This window comes from Alligator sinensis, unplaced genomic scaffold (genome assembly GCF_000455745.1).
Source record: "Alligator sinensis unplaced genomic scaffold, ASM45574v1 scaffold262_1, whole genome shotgun sequence".
NCBI lineage: Eukaryota > Metazoa > Chordata > Crocodylia > Alligatoridae > Alligator > Alligator sinensis.
In genome coordinates this window covers 3,030,608-3,048,297 of record NW_005841904.1, presented here as the reverse complement: position 1 = coordinate 3,048,297, position 17,690 = coordinate 3,030,608, and the positions used below count along the sequence as shown (strand labels likewise).

Here is a 17,690-nt window from a genome sequence, read left to right as displayed (position 1 = left end):
ATGCAGTAATTACAGGACTGATAATAGCACATATATTGAAGGTTGCCCAACTCTTCCCAGTATAAGACCCTGTTTATAACTTTGCCAGAGTTTAAACATTTGGACTATTCCATGACAGATGACTGTGTTAGGCTAGAGTATTTTTTTGTTTTTGTTTTTTTTTGGAAAATTTCAGACGAAATGGTTCAGTTGTGTCCAAGAACAAGGTTTGTGAAAAATAAATTGTTTTGCCATGTTAGAGACTGTTATGATGCTATGCTTTGGAACAGGAATTTGAACTGAGCGGTGGGTGGCCTTTATGTAAGGGATGTGTCTTTTGCCATTTCTGTGAAAATATGTCCAAATGATAGATTCTGACAAATTGTAATTGGGAAACTCATTAGACTGAAGCTAAAAAATCTGCAAAGATTGTTTCTGTACTGAGTCTGCTCCCATACAGGGATGAATCAAACCTTTCAATTGTAGTTGTGTCTGCTATGGGTTGTGCCAAGTCCAGATATTGGGACTGAATGCAGGTGTCTCCACCATTCCCAACATTGCCTAGTTCAGCCAGTGTAGACATGAAAACTGCCTGATTCAAATGTAGTGTAGACAAGAACCAGACCAAGCAGAAAGTATAGATTGAGAGAAGAAGCCTTTGGGCTAATAGAGGCTGGCAGTGAGTGGGGGGATGGAAAGCTGGAGCTGGGGATGGGAAAAGACTGGAGAGGGAAATGAGAAGGGATTTGAAACCAGGTGGGAGGGAAAACATTTAATGAGGAGCCACAGTATGGAGGAGAACTGGTAGGGACAAGGCAAAAAGACAAGGAGTTAGGGAGGTTTGAGGGGGAGGAATGGTAGAGAGAACAGCATATCAGAGTAGGCGCCAGAAAGTTAGAGGGAGACTATCTATATAGTGGTGTTTCATTTTAATCATGGGAAAATGTAGATTGAGGGTTGCTATTTTTAACCAAAAATTGGGGATTTTTTTTTTAAATTAGAGAAAACCATGATCCCTGATTATTATACATGCTCTAAAGAGGCATACCTTTGGTTACAGAATTTGGCATGAGAACAGTTTATATTGTATTGTATATATTTAAAAATATCAGTGCTGTTATGAGAAGGCCAGGTTTTGCATTTTGCTATTGTTGCACAAACGGCTAGTTTCATGCCCCTGAAGGCTAGACCAATCCACCTCTAGGAGAGAGTCACACACACAGTCTGGGTCCAATTTCAGATTTATTGTTTGCAAACAAGTTCGACAAGGGAGCTTAATGCTCAAATCCGTGTCAACCCCCCAATTTCTCTCGGGGTTACACTTTTATAGCTTACATAAACAAAGGGCTACAACGTGTCATACAACTATTGGCAGTACCACAATTTCCTTGTTGTTACGTCTTATCTTATGGGCTAGGCTTAGTTTGCTATTGGTTAATATCTCCTGTTAAGTTTAGTGCATGCGTATTTCAAAAGCAGAACTGTGGCAAAGTTAGTGTCTTTTAGTAACCTTATACCTTAGTGTAACTTCAGGGCATTATGCAAGTATGGCTACAAAATGCAGAGCAAGCAGGAAGGAAAAAGAAACCCACAACTCAGACGTTAGGCCTTGTGCTTCCTACACAAGGGATCATGAGGGCCTCATGAGGGACTCATACAGCTATTACTCAACTGAGGCCCAGGTCATAATGTATTTTTACCACAAAGCCAAACAGTTCTTAGCTGTGAAGCCTTTGTGTAGTGAGATGAGACATTTTTACCATACAGCTGTTATACAAACGTTATTGTAAAATCATAATGACTAGATTATAACACATTTTTATCACACTATGAAGGAGTTAAAACTCATGCTCATCCTTATTAATTCAGGGGAGTGAATTGAGACTTGATGACCAGTTGCTAAAAATCTTTCTTTCCTTCACACGAGTTTCACTCTTTAGGTTGTCAATTCATTATTCCAGTAGAAGATAGCTGTCAGAAGAAATCAAGTCACAGGAGTTGAGATGGTCCCTTAGGAACTTGCTCTCAGTTTGCCTAACATGTTCAGTTTACAAGAGGGGAATGTAGGTGTAATACATAACTGAATTTAACAATACTTATAACAAGAAATAATTGATCACCAGTAACTGAGTAACACTTTACCTGGCTTTATTAATTTAACAATGTTTAAATGTAACTGTGTATCTTTGAATAAATTTATACTAGAATACTTGTAGGGAATCTTCAGGGGTGAATTTTCAAAAACCTACTTGTCATGCCTTTAATGAGTGATGTAGCTACAATTACCCCCAGTATAAGAGCCATATTTGAAAAGTTATTTAAGCCAGCAGCTTACAATGCACATTCAAAACCTTTTGTGCAATCAAATAACGCAGTGTGTATGTTCAAATAGGAGCGGCATCCCCAGATGAGTTACTGCATTAACACGTGATATGTTCATGGAGGGGAAGAGACAGTTAGGAAAGTTGTATTCCAAAAGTTGTAGGACTGATCTTTAAAATACAAAGTCAGAAAATGAATGTTGATCCGAATGAGCATTAGGAGCAGAAACTGAGAAGAGAATATTCTCTTCCTCCCTCCTGGTATTGAGAATCGTTCTATTTAGTTATCACAATAGGAACTTGTCTCCCTGAAAACAAACTTGGGCTCATGCTTTCCTCTCTCTTTCTCAGGTACCTTGAACTGACAACTCCTTGAGCAAGATGGCTGCCATCAAAAACCAGAGCCTTCAGCTGAGGGTCATGTGATCTCATTTCTCTTTAGCATTTCTATGAACAGAGCAGCTGGCAGTTCAGCAGTCAGTGCTGCAAGCTGCCTAGGAGCCAGTGTAGCAGCCTTGCTGCGAGCTCTGAGGATTTGAAGGTAGTCTGCAATCTGTGGAGTGACAAGAATACAGATAGAGTCTATCATTCAGATGCTTGAATATACATTGTTCCAGTTCTTAAAGGGAATTGTGCTTGATCTGGAGGTATGCTAACAGAAGCTTACATAGGATTAATGTGGAGGGCTTTGTTATTTGGGTTTGTATTTTTTGGTTCTGTGAAGAATGGTGTGGTATCTTTTGGTTTTTTTTGGATTCCAGGACAAATTATTATTTCCTAAAAGCAAGCTTGTGCTCCGTGGAAGCCATTGAACACTAATTTATTTTCCCCTGAATGGAATTTGAAGGGTTTTTTTGTTTTTGTTTTTTTTAATCATCAAGTGTCACACAGCAAGAACATATGCAAGATAAGCTAATTCTTCACTGTAAGAAAAAGTGGACAGAGTAAGTAGGGAGACAGCTATAGGAGACTTGGTCCTGAAAAAGAGATGTTCTTCTTCTCAAGGTTGTGAAACAGCTAAGCAGAGACTGAGGCTAGGGCTGAAAAACAGGTTCCATTGTTCTGCAAGTTTTCTAATCCTGGTTTCATTTACAGTAAGTTGTTTTTGCTCTGGTAACCTTCTGGGCTGTTGGGGGACTGATGCATATGTTGTGGACTGTATTTTTTCTCATTCATGCTTGTTGCAGTAAAACATGCTGAGGAAATGCTGGCATGGAGAAACAAGACATATGGGACAGCTAATAGTAAGGCATAGCCAGTTCTTTTCATTTCTTCTGTTTCTGAGTATAAAGGTTTATAAGGCAGACGCAAAAAGCCAAACCCACTTTTCGGGACACACATTTGACGATGTTGGGTACAACGAACCAAGATTTAGTCACCAAAGCAGTGTTTTGGGGGTTTTTTGCCTGTATGCTACATTCACCAAAAGGTATCGGTTCAATAACATGTGACTCTTAGATAGGAAGGAGGAAGAAAGAAAGCTCACCATGGGGTACAATAGAAGTTGGATTTCAAGAAATGAAAGTGAGCATGCCTTCTATCAAGCTGTCACCAGAGCTTTAGAAATTAGGAATGTGTCAACTGCAGAAATTGGACAGAACAACAGAAACTCCAGTGGGATTGGTGCCTTGGAAAACAGGGTGTACAGTGAGGAGCAAACCTATAGACATTTCACTACCACTGTGCAAATTGTCATCTTTATAGGCTCGCTGCTGGGTAAGTAAGCTCTGTTGCAATTTTTCTCTTCTGAGTTTGTCCATGGGTTTCTGACCTCCATTAGTAAAGTAATAATTAATGTGCCTGCAAGTTATTAACATACTGTCCCTTCTTGATATTCATTTTGGGTTCTGAATATTTCCTTAGGTAGAATTAATCAAGTGTTCTTTCTGGTTTTCTGTGAATTTCTAATGGGTAATATCGATTACTGCCATCAAAAACTAGTTGGTTTCTCCCAGTTGAAATTTGTCACAGTATTTATTATTTAGTAAAACTTGCTTTAGGTATTTTAAATAGATATAAGAACAGCATCTTTATTCACAAAAACAGTGGGATGACTTATTTTATTAGCTAATTTAGAGAGTATATTTTATTCAAAGCAGTGTTTATTTTGAAACCAAATTAATCTTATATTGATCTCCTGCAGATTCCAACTGAATCACTGATAAGTGTTCTCTGTGCTGTACGTACTGCTATCCCAATGATGCTGAATTTATTTGCTGTCTAACAGTTAACTGTACATAAAGAATCGTATACAGTTGCATTATAGTAACTGCGACTACATAATTGATACATCTGTATATATTGGCTTGTTTGCAGGTCTTTAGAAAACAATTATGTGAGCAATGCATTTACATGACATGCTTGACAAGTAAGGAAGCAGGGGTTGTTTGTTTGTTGCTGTCATCTACAGGTGGATTTAATTTATGCAGTTTGGCAGATCAATAAATTGGATATTAAAGTGTCACTAATGCTTAGTTTTTAAACTGAGTAACTTGAATAACATGAAGGTTTTACATAGAGTCTGATCTTGAGTCTCTGAACACCTGCAACTCTTCAAGCTTGGAGTTTCAGTGAGAGTTTGCAGCTGGTTCCTACCTTTTGAGATTAGGCCACAGTTTGGTGTCATAATTGACCAAATGTTTTCAATAGTGGTATAGTATGTTTCTTGGATGTTGGTAACTAAACATGAATTCCTCTCTTGACCATTCACATTTATTGTGTTTTAAAGAATTCTCTTGTGAATTTTATTTTAAGAAAGTAAACTGGTCTTGTTAAGTTATTGGACTGAGTTCTGGTCTTGTCATTGCTGCAGACTTCTATGAATGTTGTCTAGTATGTCTACATACTGAATCTCTTTGGGGTTTAGTTTCCCATCTGTGGCATGGAGATTATAGCCCAGTGTAGGACTATATTCAATCTTGTTCTCATCATGCCCCACAGAAACTTTCCTATTCATGTCTGTTCCCACTTTTTTCTGGCACTTCTGTCCTCTCTCACTTGCAACAACTTAGATTCTGCTCATACCCCCACCAGGAACACGCTTTATTTGTTTGTTTTCTTAAATGAGGAAACAAGTGCAAAAATATAACACTCACCCTAGAGTAAACTGACTTTGTAGTAATAGTGGAGTGGGCACATGACAGATGGCATTACTGAATAAAGTTATAGTTGTGGATGTGTTGCAAGTCCAGAACTCTCATCAAGTTCATCTCTGGGTAACTCTTTTCACTGAAGTAACAAAGGTGACTCTGGTTTTCCTGACATCTAATGGCAAGGACCTGAAATAGTGCCTGCTGCAAACTGCTACCTCAGGAAAGCTGGCCTGTGTCTTTTTTCAGTACAGGGATTTGAGTTGTTCTGCAGAATGAAATTACTCTGGGATAAATGTAATATACATCTGCAACCAAAGTATGTTCTTGCCAATTCCTGCAAACTGCTTAATCCTGCCCACAATGAAATCGTATGTTAGTGGGTCCTGTGGATCCTTTCCCTGTTACAAGATTTTAATGGGAACAGTATCTCTCATCTCTTATGAATAACTATGATTTAAATAGACAAAAGCAAGAGCGAGCCCTTTAATGCATGTGTTTGTACAGTGCCCACTGCAAAGGAGCTGCAAACTTAGCTGTGGCCTCTAAATGCTGTTGTAATATAGATAATAAGAGTATTGTTAATTCAGTCACAACCCAGAACCTCAAATTATGAGAGCAACCTAAACGTAATGAGATGTAAAGAAAATATTGAGTTTTTAATTTGCTTCTTGGACTTCAGGGTCAGAGCATCTTTTTGACTAGTGTTTTCCCACTACCTTATCAAGAGTAAGAATCTCAATTTAAAAAAAAAAAAAATTTCAATGTAATCCAGGAGTTGGGACTTGAACAAATATACTAAATAGAACAAAAATCACCATAATAGTGTAATTTGACAACACTGCAATTTGGCTTATGAAGCCTGGCCCCAACAAACTCCATCCGGGCTCTGTCAACAGGCATAGGTTCAGCTATAGAACGAAATGGGGGCCTGCATGCTTCTGTGGTCTGCATAGGTCTATTACACATGAGGGAGAAGCAAGAGAGAACTATAGAGCCTGTATCTCACATACTGGGGAAGTGCTCCTAATCCCTAAGGGCATTTATACATGTTCTAGGAGTGTATGTGGGGGGCAGGGTGCTTTAATTAGAGTGATTCCAAGAGACTCTAATTAAAGCGCCTAGAGCATCTCATGTATCAGCGTTCCCATGGTTAAAAATGATGGAAGGGTCGCTTTAACTTAAAGCTCATTCAAGTTTTAGTTAAAGCACCCCCACTACACTCTTAAGCATGGGGATGCTGATACATAAGATGCCGGAGCACGGTAATTTCCACGCTCCAGCAGACTCGATTTAATTGAACCTGTTACAACACACTGTAATTGCAGCGTGCTGGAGCAGCCTCACTGCTTGTGTATAGGCAACCTAAGCTTTGATCTAAAAGACCCCTCCCCACCATCTGCAGCTTTTTAAAAAGGAAATGAATGATCTCTCCTCCCCTTCTGAGAGAACTGCTTTAGGTACCTAAACCCAGGAGAAGGTTGCAGACTGCCTCTGTAGCCCACGGGTAGGCACCGAAATCCTTAAGAACATTTCCTGGTAGCTACCTTAAGTGGCTTCATGTTTGGCCTTGCACCTACTTTATACCATTCTGAAGCACCAAACTCTTCACCATGCATTGGATAGGGAGTCTAGGTGCATATGTCATGTGTAAAACTTAGGTGTTGTGACACCCCAGAATCTTTTGTTTAGCCTTAAATGTCTTGCTCATGGTTACGTGGGAGGTCAATAGGAGAGCAGAGAACTAAATCCTATTCTCTGAAATTCGAGCTTGGTATCCTAGGACATTTATACATGTGGTCTGGGAGTGTGTATGTGTGTTGGGGGGGTGTTTTAGAGAGGCTTTGAGAGCCGCTTTAATTAAAGTGCCTGGAGTGTTGCATGTATCAGCATCCCAGCGCTGAAAAATAGCAACTGGGGCACTTTAAAGCTTGTTGAATGAGCTCTAGTTAAAGCGCCCCTGCCTCCACTTTTCAGCACAGGGATACTGATGCACGTGATGCTGGAGTCTGCTGTAGCGTGGTAATTACTCATGGTAATTACCAGGTTACAGCGCACTGGTGCAGACTCAATTGCAGTGCATCAGAACAGCCTTGGTGCATGTGTATAGGTGCCCCTAACTACTGGCCAGTCATTCCTCTCCAGTAGAATGCTTGGACACATGTTGCAAATAATACCTTGTTTGTTGCTATCTCAAGGTGGAATGGATTCTACTTCTGATTGTTTGTCACATGATTTGGGCCTGATACTAAAAAATAGTGCATGTGTGTAAATATAGTCTGGATCAGGCCTCCTTAACTCATCATGAGAGTTGATTTGCAGGACTGGGCCCTCAGTTTATATTCTAACTATAGTTTCACAAGGTTTAATCTTAAATATCCTAACATGGTTCAAGCCCTTAAAAATGTAACAGCAATCAGTCTGTCTTAAACTTCTGTGTGTTTTGTTTTTTTAATCTCATCCACAACTTGTCAGGAGACTTGTAACAGTAGGTGGTGTCCTTCTATTAGTTTTTCTTGTATCTGGTGAAGATGTTTAGTATGATTTTTTTTTTTTTTTTTTTTCCTGATATTTATATAGAGGTCAAAGTAAACAAAGCTCTAGTGATTTGTTTTTCTTTACTACTAACAAATGCACTCGCAGCACTCTCAAATGGTTTATTCTTTAAGCTCAGTTATTGGATTGTGTTTTTGCTGGTTTACTTTTAAAGGGGATTGTATCCTAACTTGTTAAAATCTGTGTGTGGATAGCAACCTTTTACATTGTGACACAGGATCTAACTGGCAAGTGCAAATGGGAGATTCCAGGAAAGAGGCCTGGAATGATGGGGGACTTAAATTCTATAAACACTTTTTTTTGTTGTTCAGAATTTGACAGTATGAATAAAGTATCTCAGGCTTGGACTGGATGGATGCTTTGCATACATGACAAAATCACCCTTTTATAGCAGTTGAATTTTGTCACACTGTACACATGCAGTGGCGTATTGCGATGTAAGTTGCTTTGTTACGTAGCAAACTAAAACATATATCCCAATGTATTTTAATTTGCTACCTAACAAATTTGCAGTGATACATCCATCCCCGAGGCTTCCAGTGCCCCATGCACCATCCTCGCTGCCTTCTCCAGCCACCAGCACACCCAGAGCTTGCCCCTGGGGCAGCGCAAGGAGGTGGCAGGAGGGTGGCTGGGTGTCCTCGTGTCCAGACAAAGTGGTGGGGATGGTGCACAGGGCGCTGGAAGCCCAGGCAGGATCGGAGAAGCTCAGGCTTGGTGGGCTTCCAGTGCCCTGTGCACCATCCCCACTGTCTTCTCCAGCCACTAGCACACCCAGCTGTCTTCCTGTTGCCTTCCTGCACTGCCCCAGGGGCAAGCCATCCCATTCCTGGATGGTCCCAGGCAGTGGGAAGGTGGTGGTGATAGTGCATGGGGCTCTCAGTGGGGAGGAGGGGGGAAAAAAATGTCAAGGGGCCTGATACTTTTTTTTTTTCTGGTAGAGACTACCCACGGCTGGGGGGGGGGGGGCCACCCGGTCCCCCCCTCTGCAGTGGTGGTGCCTCACTGCGGCTGCCTATGCGGGCTGTTAGCAGGCTAGGTGCTGCCCCAGCTCAAAGCCAGCATCTGGTCCACTAGCAGCCCACCTGGGAGGCCCTGGGGGGGTGCTGCCACAGAAGAGGGAAAATTTGGGGCCCCTGCAGCTCAGAGGCTGCTTGGCCTGCTGGCAGCTTGCTTCTGGCCATGGGCAGGCTCTGCCAGGAAGAAAGCGGGATGAGGAGGAAGGATCAAGCCTCTTGCTGTAACAGTGACAGAAGCCCCTAAATTGAAACAGTGAGCTTCTAATTGTCACAAAAGCCTACTGTTTTAATTTAGGGGAACTAAACCCCCATGTACAGGTAGCCCACAAGCATAACCCGGGAGTAAAACTTCTCCTTTTATAATGTACTGTAGTTAGGTTCTACCTGTGCAATTTTTACCCTAACTATTGTTTTAACATGGCAAATAAGTTTTTTGCTGTGAGAGAGGCATTTTAGCATGGGCTTGATGTACACATGGTGGCCTAAGCCATGGCCAACTGAATAGGTGCCTTATACACCAACTGCACCTTGCTTTTGCGTTCAGCTTCTGATGCAGTGAATTATGGCATTATAAATTGGAGGTGACAAATGTATGGCTTACTGTGACTAGGTCCTTTCTTTTCTTCCTTTGGACAGTTGGAACTAAAAGGAGGCATTTTTAGATGCATATGCTACCCAGACTTCAAAGCTTTTATTGATGAGGCAAACCTTTTCACTGATCTGCAAAGAGAATTAATTGTACATTTTTAGTGGAAGGTGGAGGCAACATCTTAGCTAGGTCTTCAAAATGTCTCTACCTTCTCGCCAGCATCTCTTTGGTTTTGCCTAAGTTCATTTTAGGCCAGCTACTTGTCATACAAGAGCTAAATCTTTCTTTTTTGTAGATATTTATAGGCTTTAGTAGTGGGCAGTGTTGCAGCAGTTGAGGTTTGAGATGTATAGCAGAACGTCAAGACTGCTTAGGACTTTGTCTCTCCCAATGGTCTTAAGTAGATAATGAACGGAAGGGATTAATCCTTGTGGAAGTGAAGCTTTTGGGGATAAAGAGCATTATTCATTACTTCTGAGTTTTTCTGGAAAAGAACAATTTGAACAACTGTCTGCTGGCTCATCTACTCTCTATCAATCTTGTAGGCATTTTAACTGTACATTGTGGTTCACTGTGTCAAAACTGCCAAGGAATCCAGCAATATAAGCCTGGAGATCCTTCCTTTGTATGTGAGCTTAAATACAGAGAGAGTTCTAGTGACTTTTTATACTCTGTCACTGACTGAGGCATCTAGTGTGATATCATGTGACATCTACTGCTGGAGCTGAATAATGACTTTCTTTTGCCCTGCAATTGTCTGAATAAGAGACTTGAAATGGGATAGTAGTTGAAGGTCTCGGGTTGAGTGCTGGCTACTTCAGAAGTGGATGAACAATGGTGGCTTTCCAGAAGTCTGGTATGTATACTTCTTTGGAGGGGCACTGGCTGTTCTTCACTGATTTACTGGCCAGGACATTGTGCTGATAATATTGGTCTGTGCTTTTTGGGCTTAATACTGTGTGTGTTAGGGCCAAACTTGATCAGGGATATTTTGTTGGGAGGTAGCATGGTCTGTCAGTCTGTCTTAAGAAAGAAGTTTTGTATATTTCCCTTCCCCACCCCTTTTTATATCTGCAACTTCTTTCCTAGTTAGTTCCATATCTGTCTGGTTGATCTTAGCAAAAGTATTCTGTCTGTCCTTGGTTTTGGTTTCTAGGCTATGCAGTCTGGCTCTTAGTTAATTAGGTAAAGGATCTCTGCTGGTCCCCAACTCTGCTGCATTGATTGTGGGAGGAGGAGGAGGAGGTGGCATGTTTTTGCTCCTTTATTGCAGTGATGTAGCCACATAAGAGGTGTCTGACAGATGGATTCAGAATATAGTTTTGTACCTCCTAGCATTCTAACTTCCTCTGCATTTCATCCGCTGTAGTTCATTTATGAGCTGTGGTGATCTTGTTAGTCATTGTTGCAGGGACATGGGATGAAGGCACAGATAGTGGTGGGCGTTAGATGTTTGTTTTTGTGCTAACTTTTCAGCATCTTTGCTATACATATGTAGGGCTTATACTCATAGTGTGAGTTGAATACTTAGGCCTGTGGGAAGCAGCTAGTATTTGCTCTGGATTCGGCTGAATCGGGGGGACAGTGATTCGATTTGATTTCGAATTGCTGTCTCACTGCCCTGAGATTTTAAGCTAACCAATAAAGAATTGGATAACCCTGTGTTTTGGATTGGATAGAATAATGTTGTACTAAAAATGCCTTGGTGTAGTGTAGTTAGTGGTAGCAATCGCACATATAGTTTATTTACATGCATTAAAAAAACAAACAAAAAAACACACAACCCGAAAGTGGTACTTTAAACTCGGTGCACTCCTGTGCTGAGCCCAGTGCATGCTCAGAAGAGGCAGTGCGTTAGTTGGATCCAGCTCGCCCAACATCTGTGTAGGTCAGGCGCTTTAGTGGGGCTTTTTTGGCACTCTTATCTAATGGCTGATTGAATCAACTTTAGCTAAAAGCACCAAAAAGCCCTGCTGAAGTGCCCGATCTATCCAGACACTGCAGAGTTGAGTCCAACTAACATGCTGCTACTTGTGGTAAAGTGCAGTTGTTCATTTGTGTGTGTGTGTGTGTGTGTGTGTGTGTGTGTGTTGTTTAAGGTCTGTAAGCAGCCATAAAGTTTAATTACTGTACCAGCCAAACCTGTGCTGGCAAGACAATGGTGATGAGGCTGGAGTACTAGTTTTGAGCTTGTCACTTAAGAAAAGGTTACTAGGGAATTTGGTTGAATGACAGTTGGGTACAAGGGGCAAAAAGCTGCACTGAACAGGGTCCAGGGTGGAAATAAAGGAGAGAAACACTTGAAACCTATCATAAATGGAGTGTTCAGCATGTTGGGGGCATCCGCAGTGCCTGCCACCTCACCATGAACCCTCCCCTGCACCTCCAACCTGAGGCTTCCAGAGGAGCCCAAGAGTGAGTGCCCCCCTTTGTTAATTGCACATGCCTCTGTGTCCCAGCTCGCCTGCACTCGACTATGGCACCCCACCACCCATGCCCAAGAACACAGACCTAGGAACTGTGGCATGTCCTGCTTGTCACCCTGTGCAACTATTACCAGAGGCTGTAGGACGGCACCTATGGCCATCCAGACACAATCTGACAGCTGGTTGCTATGTGATGTGACTTTCTGCCCCTGAGCCAGTTGTTAGTCATCCTGTGCAGGGCCAGCTACTGCACATTTTGCCTGCCAAGTGTCCTGGACTGGGCCACTAACTTCCATGTGGCTGATGAGGATGAGGCCACTCAGGATGCCATGGATGCTGGGGTGCTCTGGCACTACCTCCAGACTATTGAGCACTAATTCTGGGCCTGGGCCTGGACACTGGGGCCCTTGGAATGACAAACGGTGGGTCAAGACGTTCCACATGCACTGGGCCACCTTCATGGACATTGTTGCTCAGGTAGTCCTGAATATCATGTGCCAGGACATCAGCATGTGGTCACCCCTCACTCCAAGGAAGCAGGTGGCCATCACTATCATGAAACTGACAACCCCCCAAGCAGTTGCTGCTGTGTCACCAACCTGTTCAGCATGGGCAAGTCCAGGGCCAGAGATGCTGTCCGGGAGGTGTGGTTGACCAGGATGTTCTGGATGATCATACGCTTCATCCACTTAATGAACCTGCAGCAGGTGGTCGCTGGCTTCTGCCACATGGGTGTCCCCAACTGTGTGGTGGCCATGGATGGCACCCACATTCCCATCTGCTTCCCAACCTGAGGCACTTGGGTATTCATCAATTGCAAGAGCTATGTCTCTGTCGTCCTTTAGGGTGTTGTCAAGCACTAGGGCTGCTCCACCCACATTTTCTCTGGCTGGGTGGGCAACATCCACAATGCCTGTCTTCCCCAAATCCCCTTCCCCCAGATGATGAAGAGTAGGTGCTACACTTCAGGAGTCCCCAGTCTTGTCACTAACACTGTCAACCCTCCCCTCATTATTGGGGACCCAGCTTACCCTTTCTGCCCTGGCTCATGAAGCCCTATGTGGGACAGTTAGACCATTGAAAAGGGCACCTTGGTTACTGCCTGAGCAGGTGCTGCATGATTGAGTATACCTTTTGACTGCCTCAAGGCAGGCTGGAGAACTCTCAGCATGCGCCTCAAGGTGGAGAAGGAGAACCTGCTGCACCTGAACATTGCTGTATGCATCCTCCCCTGATTGTCAAGACCAGGGGGAGGTCTTCCATGAAGCCTGTGCAGAGGCAGCACCATGCACAGACCAGTCATGGTACATGACTCTTTGAGCATTGAGCATGTGCAGCACAGTGAGGCTGGGGAGAGAGGGTGGGACCCCCATATGGGGAGAGAGGTATGACCCTGCATATTGGCAGGGAGTCTGGGTCCATGAAGCCTTGGCAAACTATCTTCTGGCCCATGGGGACCAGGAACACTTCCTGCATGAGTAGGGCAAGAGGGCTTGGAGTAACTGAGTGCCTGTGCCCTGGCACCAAGTGATGGATCTTCTGCCCCAAGCTCCTCTGACCCTTCATCCCAGGCAACTGCCCACAACCATGGCTGTCTGCCCTCTTTTTCCATGTCTCCCCACTCCCATTCCTCTGCAGGGTGCACACTGCGATGTGGGGAAAAGGGAGCAAGGATGGGGAGGAGGTTGGGGTCGGGGGGAATGCCACAGGAGCAGACCTCAATAGAGAAACTTGGAGGAGAGGCATGGGGCAGGGGGCTTTAGACCTGGCACACTAATTCCCAGACTTGGGAGTGAAGATGAGGGACTTTTTCATGTAGGAGCTGGACAGATGTGTGATCCTGAATCCACTGTCCACCTGATGGGGCAGCAGGGGAAGTGGCTGTGGGAAGGAAGGAATCACCACATCAGGGGCTATGCTTGCACGATGGGTCACTGGCTCACCTGCCCCATTCCTCCTGTCTTAGGTTCACCTCCCACTTCTAGCTCCCAGTCAGGGCATGGTGGGGATCATCCCTACCCCCCACACCGGAACCACCTAGTATCCAGGGGGTCCTCCTGCAGGACTCCCTTTCCTGTCATCACCCCTGGGAAGACTCCCTGGAGTGAAGCATGGTATGCTGTTGGGGGCCAAGTGACAACTTCCCACCACCCTTAAGCCCAGGGGGCTATGGGCTCGCTGCAGGAGACAGTGCTGGTGCCACTCGGGGGTGTCATAGGTGGCCACCAAGTGGTCCAGGACCCTGGCCATAAATTCCCTTTCCTGGCACTGGGACTCTGCCACTTCCACCAAGGTGCGGTTTATTTCTTCCAAACAGCAGGTAGCCATCTCAAGCCCCTATTCCTGCACCTCCCTAACCTGAGTGTATCCCCCTTTCCACATCTGGAGTCTCTCCTTGTGTTGCTTCTGGTGCCAGGAATCAGATGTGCATGCCAGATGCTTAGAGGCAATGACCTGCAGCATCTCCTCCTTGGTTCTTCAGTGCCTCCTACAGATATCCCTTATGTGCTTTGCAGGAGGGATTGGGCACTGTCCAGGACCTGGTTGGGGATGTGACTGTGGGAGGAGGGGATGGGGGTTGCCTGAGGGGTTGGTACAGTGACTGCCTGTGCCATGAGATTCAGAGGTGCCTGGTTCCCGTGACTGGATCAGAATTGGGGGTGGAGAAGGGGAATGGGCAGCACTCCACAAGTGCTGGAGTCCTACTTGTAAGCCTCTCCAGATGCATGACCCTGGAATCATCTTGGCAGTGGAACTGGATTGGTTGAGATAATGGTTCCCAAGCAGGACCCCTGCTATCATACCTTTCCCTTTCTTGGACTGTGGGGGAGAGATGGAGAAGGGTTCTATAGCAAGGGGGATTTTTTTTTCTCCTTCCTGCTGTACTGGAACTCCAGTGGTTCACATAGACAGCTGTGTGTTATCTCCTGTTCCTGACCTTGGTGTCCTCTGCCACCCAGACCCATGGTGCTGCTAACCAGGATGGGGTGCAGAGTGCTGGCACATATCTGCTTGTTTTTTATGCTTTGTGTGCAGAGCTCAAACTCTTTTAGTGCCTTTCCATGAGTGCAAGGGGAAGGGAGGGTTTTTGGTTGTATCTGTGCTGGTCTAGGGACATAGGCAGGCAAGCTTCTTTGGGTAGATGTGATATCTTTTATTAGACCAACGGAGTAGTTGGAAAAAAGTTCTTTACAAGCTTTCAAGCACAAGTATCCTTCTTCAGGCATAGAGAATCTCTGCTGTTCTGAGATTTCCAAGGAATGAAAGAAGTTAAAAGTGTGAAGGGGAAAGAAGGGGCTGTTTCAAAACCAATTCTCTAGGCAGCTGGGAGGAGGCTCTGTTTCTCCCAGTAGCTGAGTAGGGTCCTGAGAAATAAAGGGGGCAGGGCGGTGCAGATGAGGCAGACTTATGTTGCCACAGAATGGGAAATGGTCTGCTAACTGCCCAAGTCTGAAGGGGCTTGGTGGCTTCCTGACCTCCCAGGGAGGGGTGGGGTTGAGTCTTTTTTGTCTGATGCTGAAAGACTGAAATCTCTCAAGCAATTAGTGGCCTTGGCTCCCATTTGAGTGGTCAGGGTGGGATCACTTGCTGGCCCCCCATACCCTTCTGTCTGTGTACCAGACCTCCCCTTTTGGGGTTCTTAGCCTGGGAGAGGGCTTTGACTATGGGAGTGGCCTGTAGTGGACACTAGTATGTCAGGGGGGAGGCGAGTAGTTTGGGTCCTGTGAATGTCTTCTGGCATTGATGACAGGCTTGCATAGAGGGCTTTGGGCTGGAAGGCCATCATCATACTGCTAATTCCCTACCCTGCTGGCTGTGGGCATGGCCAGTCTGCTCTGCTCTTCCCTCCCCCTTCTCCCATGTGTGCCTTGGTTCCTGCCATGGCCACATGAAGCAGGTAAAGCTGTACCATGCAAGGTAGGAGTGTATCCTCACTCAGTGCCAGAGTCTTCACCAGAGCTGGGTGGAGGGCTGGGCATGGGTGCTGTGGGTGGTGCTGCAGTAGCAACCACTGCATTGGTAGTCAAGGGGCTGGGGGGCACTGTGTGTGGAAGACAGGTAGTGTGGAGGTGTTGGAGGAGTGGGAGTGGAGTACTTATAGTAGCTATGTTGAAAATGGTGTCCCAGGGGTTGTGTGTTTAGTCACAGTTTAAGCACATTGCCCATGTCTCTGCTGTGGTGCCTTTTATGGAGCTGATCTTGGGTTTCCTGCTCGCCCTAGACGGCAGTGAGATCCCGCATCTCCCCATGGCTCTATTTGTGAGTTCAGAGTTGGGTACTGGAGGAGGACAGGACAGGTCTTCCATGGTCTGTGGTGGTACCCATGGGGTTATGGTATTCACAGGTGGGTGAGGGTCCAGCTGTGAGGAAGTGGATGGATGGATGGAAAGAATAGTGTGTGTACATAGGTGTGGGTCCTGGTACATGGCTCCCCCTCTCACTCCAGCTGGGTGCAGCCCCTGCTCCAGAGTGATCAGGACTCCATTGGTTAGGCCACTCTCATGACCTCAAACTTTCCAGCGGCTTCTAGTAGATGCTGCCATGATGCTGGCAGCACTCCATGCCCTGGCTTGGAAATTTTCCACTATCCTCTACATGCAACACTGAGGCAACTGGACACACCCTGTCTGCTCCTAACATTTCCAGGGGCATCCATCTGCTTGCCTAACCTTGGATACTCAGCAGCCCTAGTACTCTGGGACCCTGTAGCTTTGAGCCAGATAAGCCTTTGCAGCACCCCAGGAGTACATGACCTACCAGCAATGGCTGAGCTGTGGAGGTCAGGGTCACCTCTGTGTAGGCCCAGCCCAGATGTTCCCCTCCTGGCAGCTGCTCATGCCCTCCAGACGAGCTGCTTGCGGCTCCATCCTGTGCTCTGCCCTGGCTGGGCAGTGCCTGCCCCTGCCCCACTTGCTCCCTCACCGTGGGGGCCTCAGTATGTTCCCCTCCACAGCTGGACCTGCTCTCCAAGCTGCCCGGTTACATATCAGAGTCAGGTCAGTATTCACCAATATGGCTCCTTAGAAATCAGCCATCTGTACTGGCCCAAAAATTCTCTATCAGTGTGCAGGTGCCAGGGTTGGGGTCTGTGTCCAAGTGTGGGGCCATGGGGTGTGCCAGGGTCAGGGGCTGAGAGGCTGTGCCCAAACATTGGGGTTCTCCTGGTTTCAGTGTTGGGGTTTGCATGGATGTTGTGGGGTGTTTCTTAACCAGGTGTTGGTGCTGTGGGGGCGTGGCATGGGGACTTGGGTGCCTAGGTCCTAGGGCTTGTGAGGAGAAATGGATGCCTTGCTTTCCCATGCTTCCTCCTGTAGCTGACAGGTGGGTGGAGGCTGGAGACAGTGGGGCAGAGGGGCTGGGCTTGCGCAGCACTGAGATAGCTCAGGGGCAGGCCCTGCTGGGCACTTGGCAGGAGCAGCTGAGTGTGGGCAGAGTGCTAGCATGCCTCCCTTACAAGGGAGGGGTAGGGACACACACCAGAGGACAGCGATCCAAGTTGAATCAGTTAGAGAAGCTGAAGGACTGTTTTACTTTTAGCCACATCCTCCTTTACTGTGAGGGTGGAGCAGAGGCAGGCAGTCAAGCCTGTATCAAAATCCCTGTGCTTGTTTACCAGCTGATAATGTGTTTATGTGCCCATGATTTGAGCTGGAAGAGAAAAGAGAGAATTTGGTGAGGCAAGTGGGTGGTGTTTCTTCTTTTTAAAAAGA

General features: G+C 45.5%; 1 protein-coding gene across 6 annotated transcripts in view; it reads left to right on the top strand.

Moving 5' to 3' along the window:
- Positions 1-2,777: 2,777 nt before the first annotated feature.
- Positions 2,778-17,690, top strand: part of GPR176 (G protein-coupled receptor 176) — a 134,545-nt gene continuing 119,632 nt past the window's right edge. Inside the window, exons 1-2 of one of the 6 annotated variants that reach the window (XM_025197751.1) lie at positions 2,778-2,947; positions 3,763-4,016. In XM_025197751.1, the coding sequence (XP_025053536.1) occupies positions 3,788-4,016 (229 nt within the window). In that variant the 5' untranslated portion in view covers positions 2,778-2,947; positions 3,763-3,787. Of the gene's footprint in view, positions 2,948-3,011; positions 4,017-17,690 lie in introns of those variants that run through there. The other 5 variants (XM_025197750.1, XM_025197748.1, XM_025197747.1 and 2 more) reach the window with 5 other exon arrangements.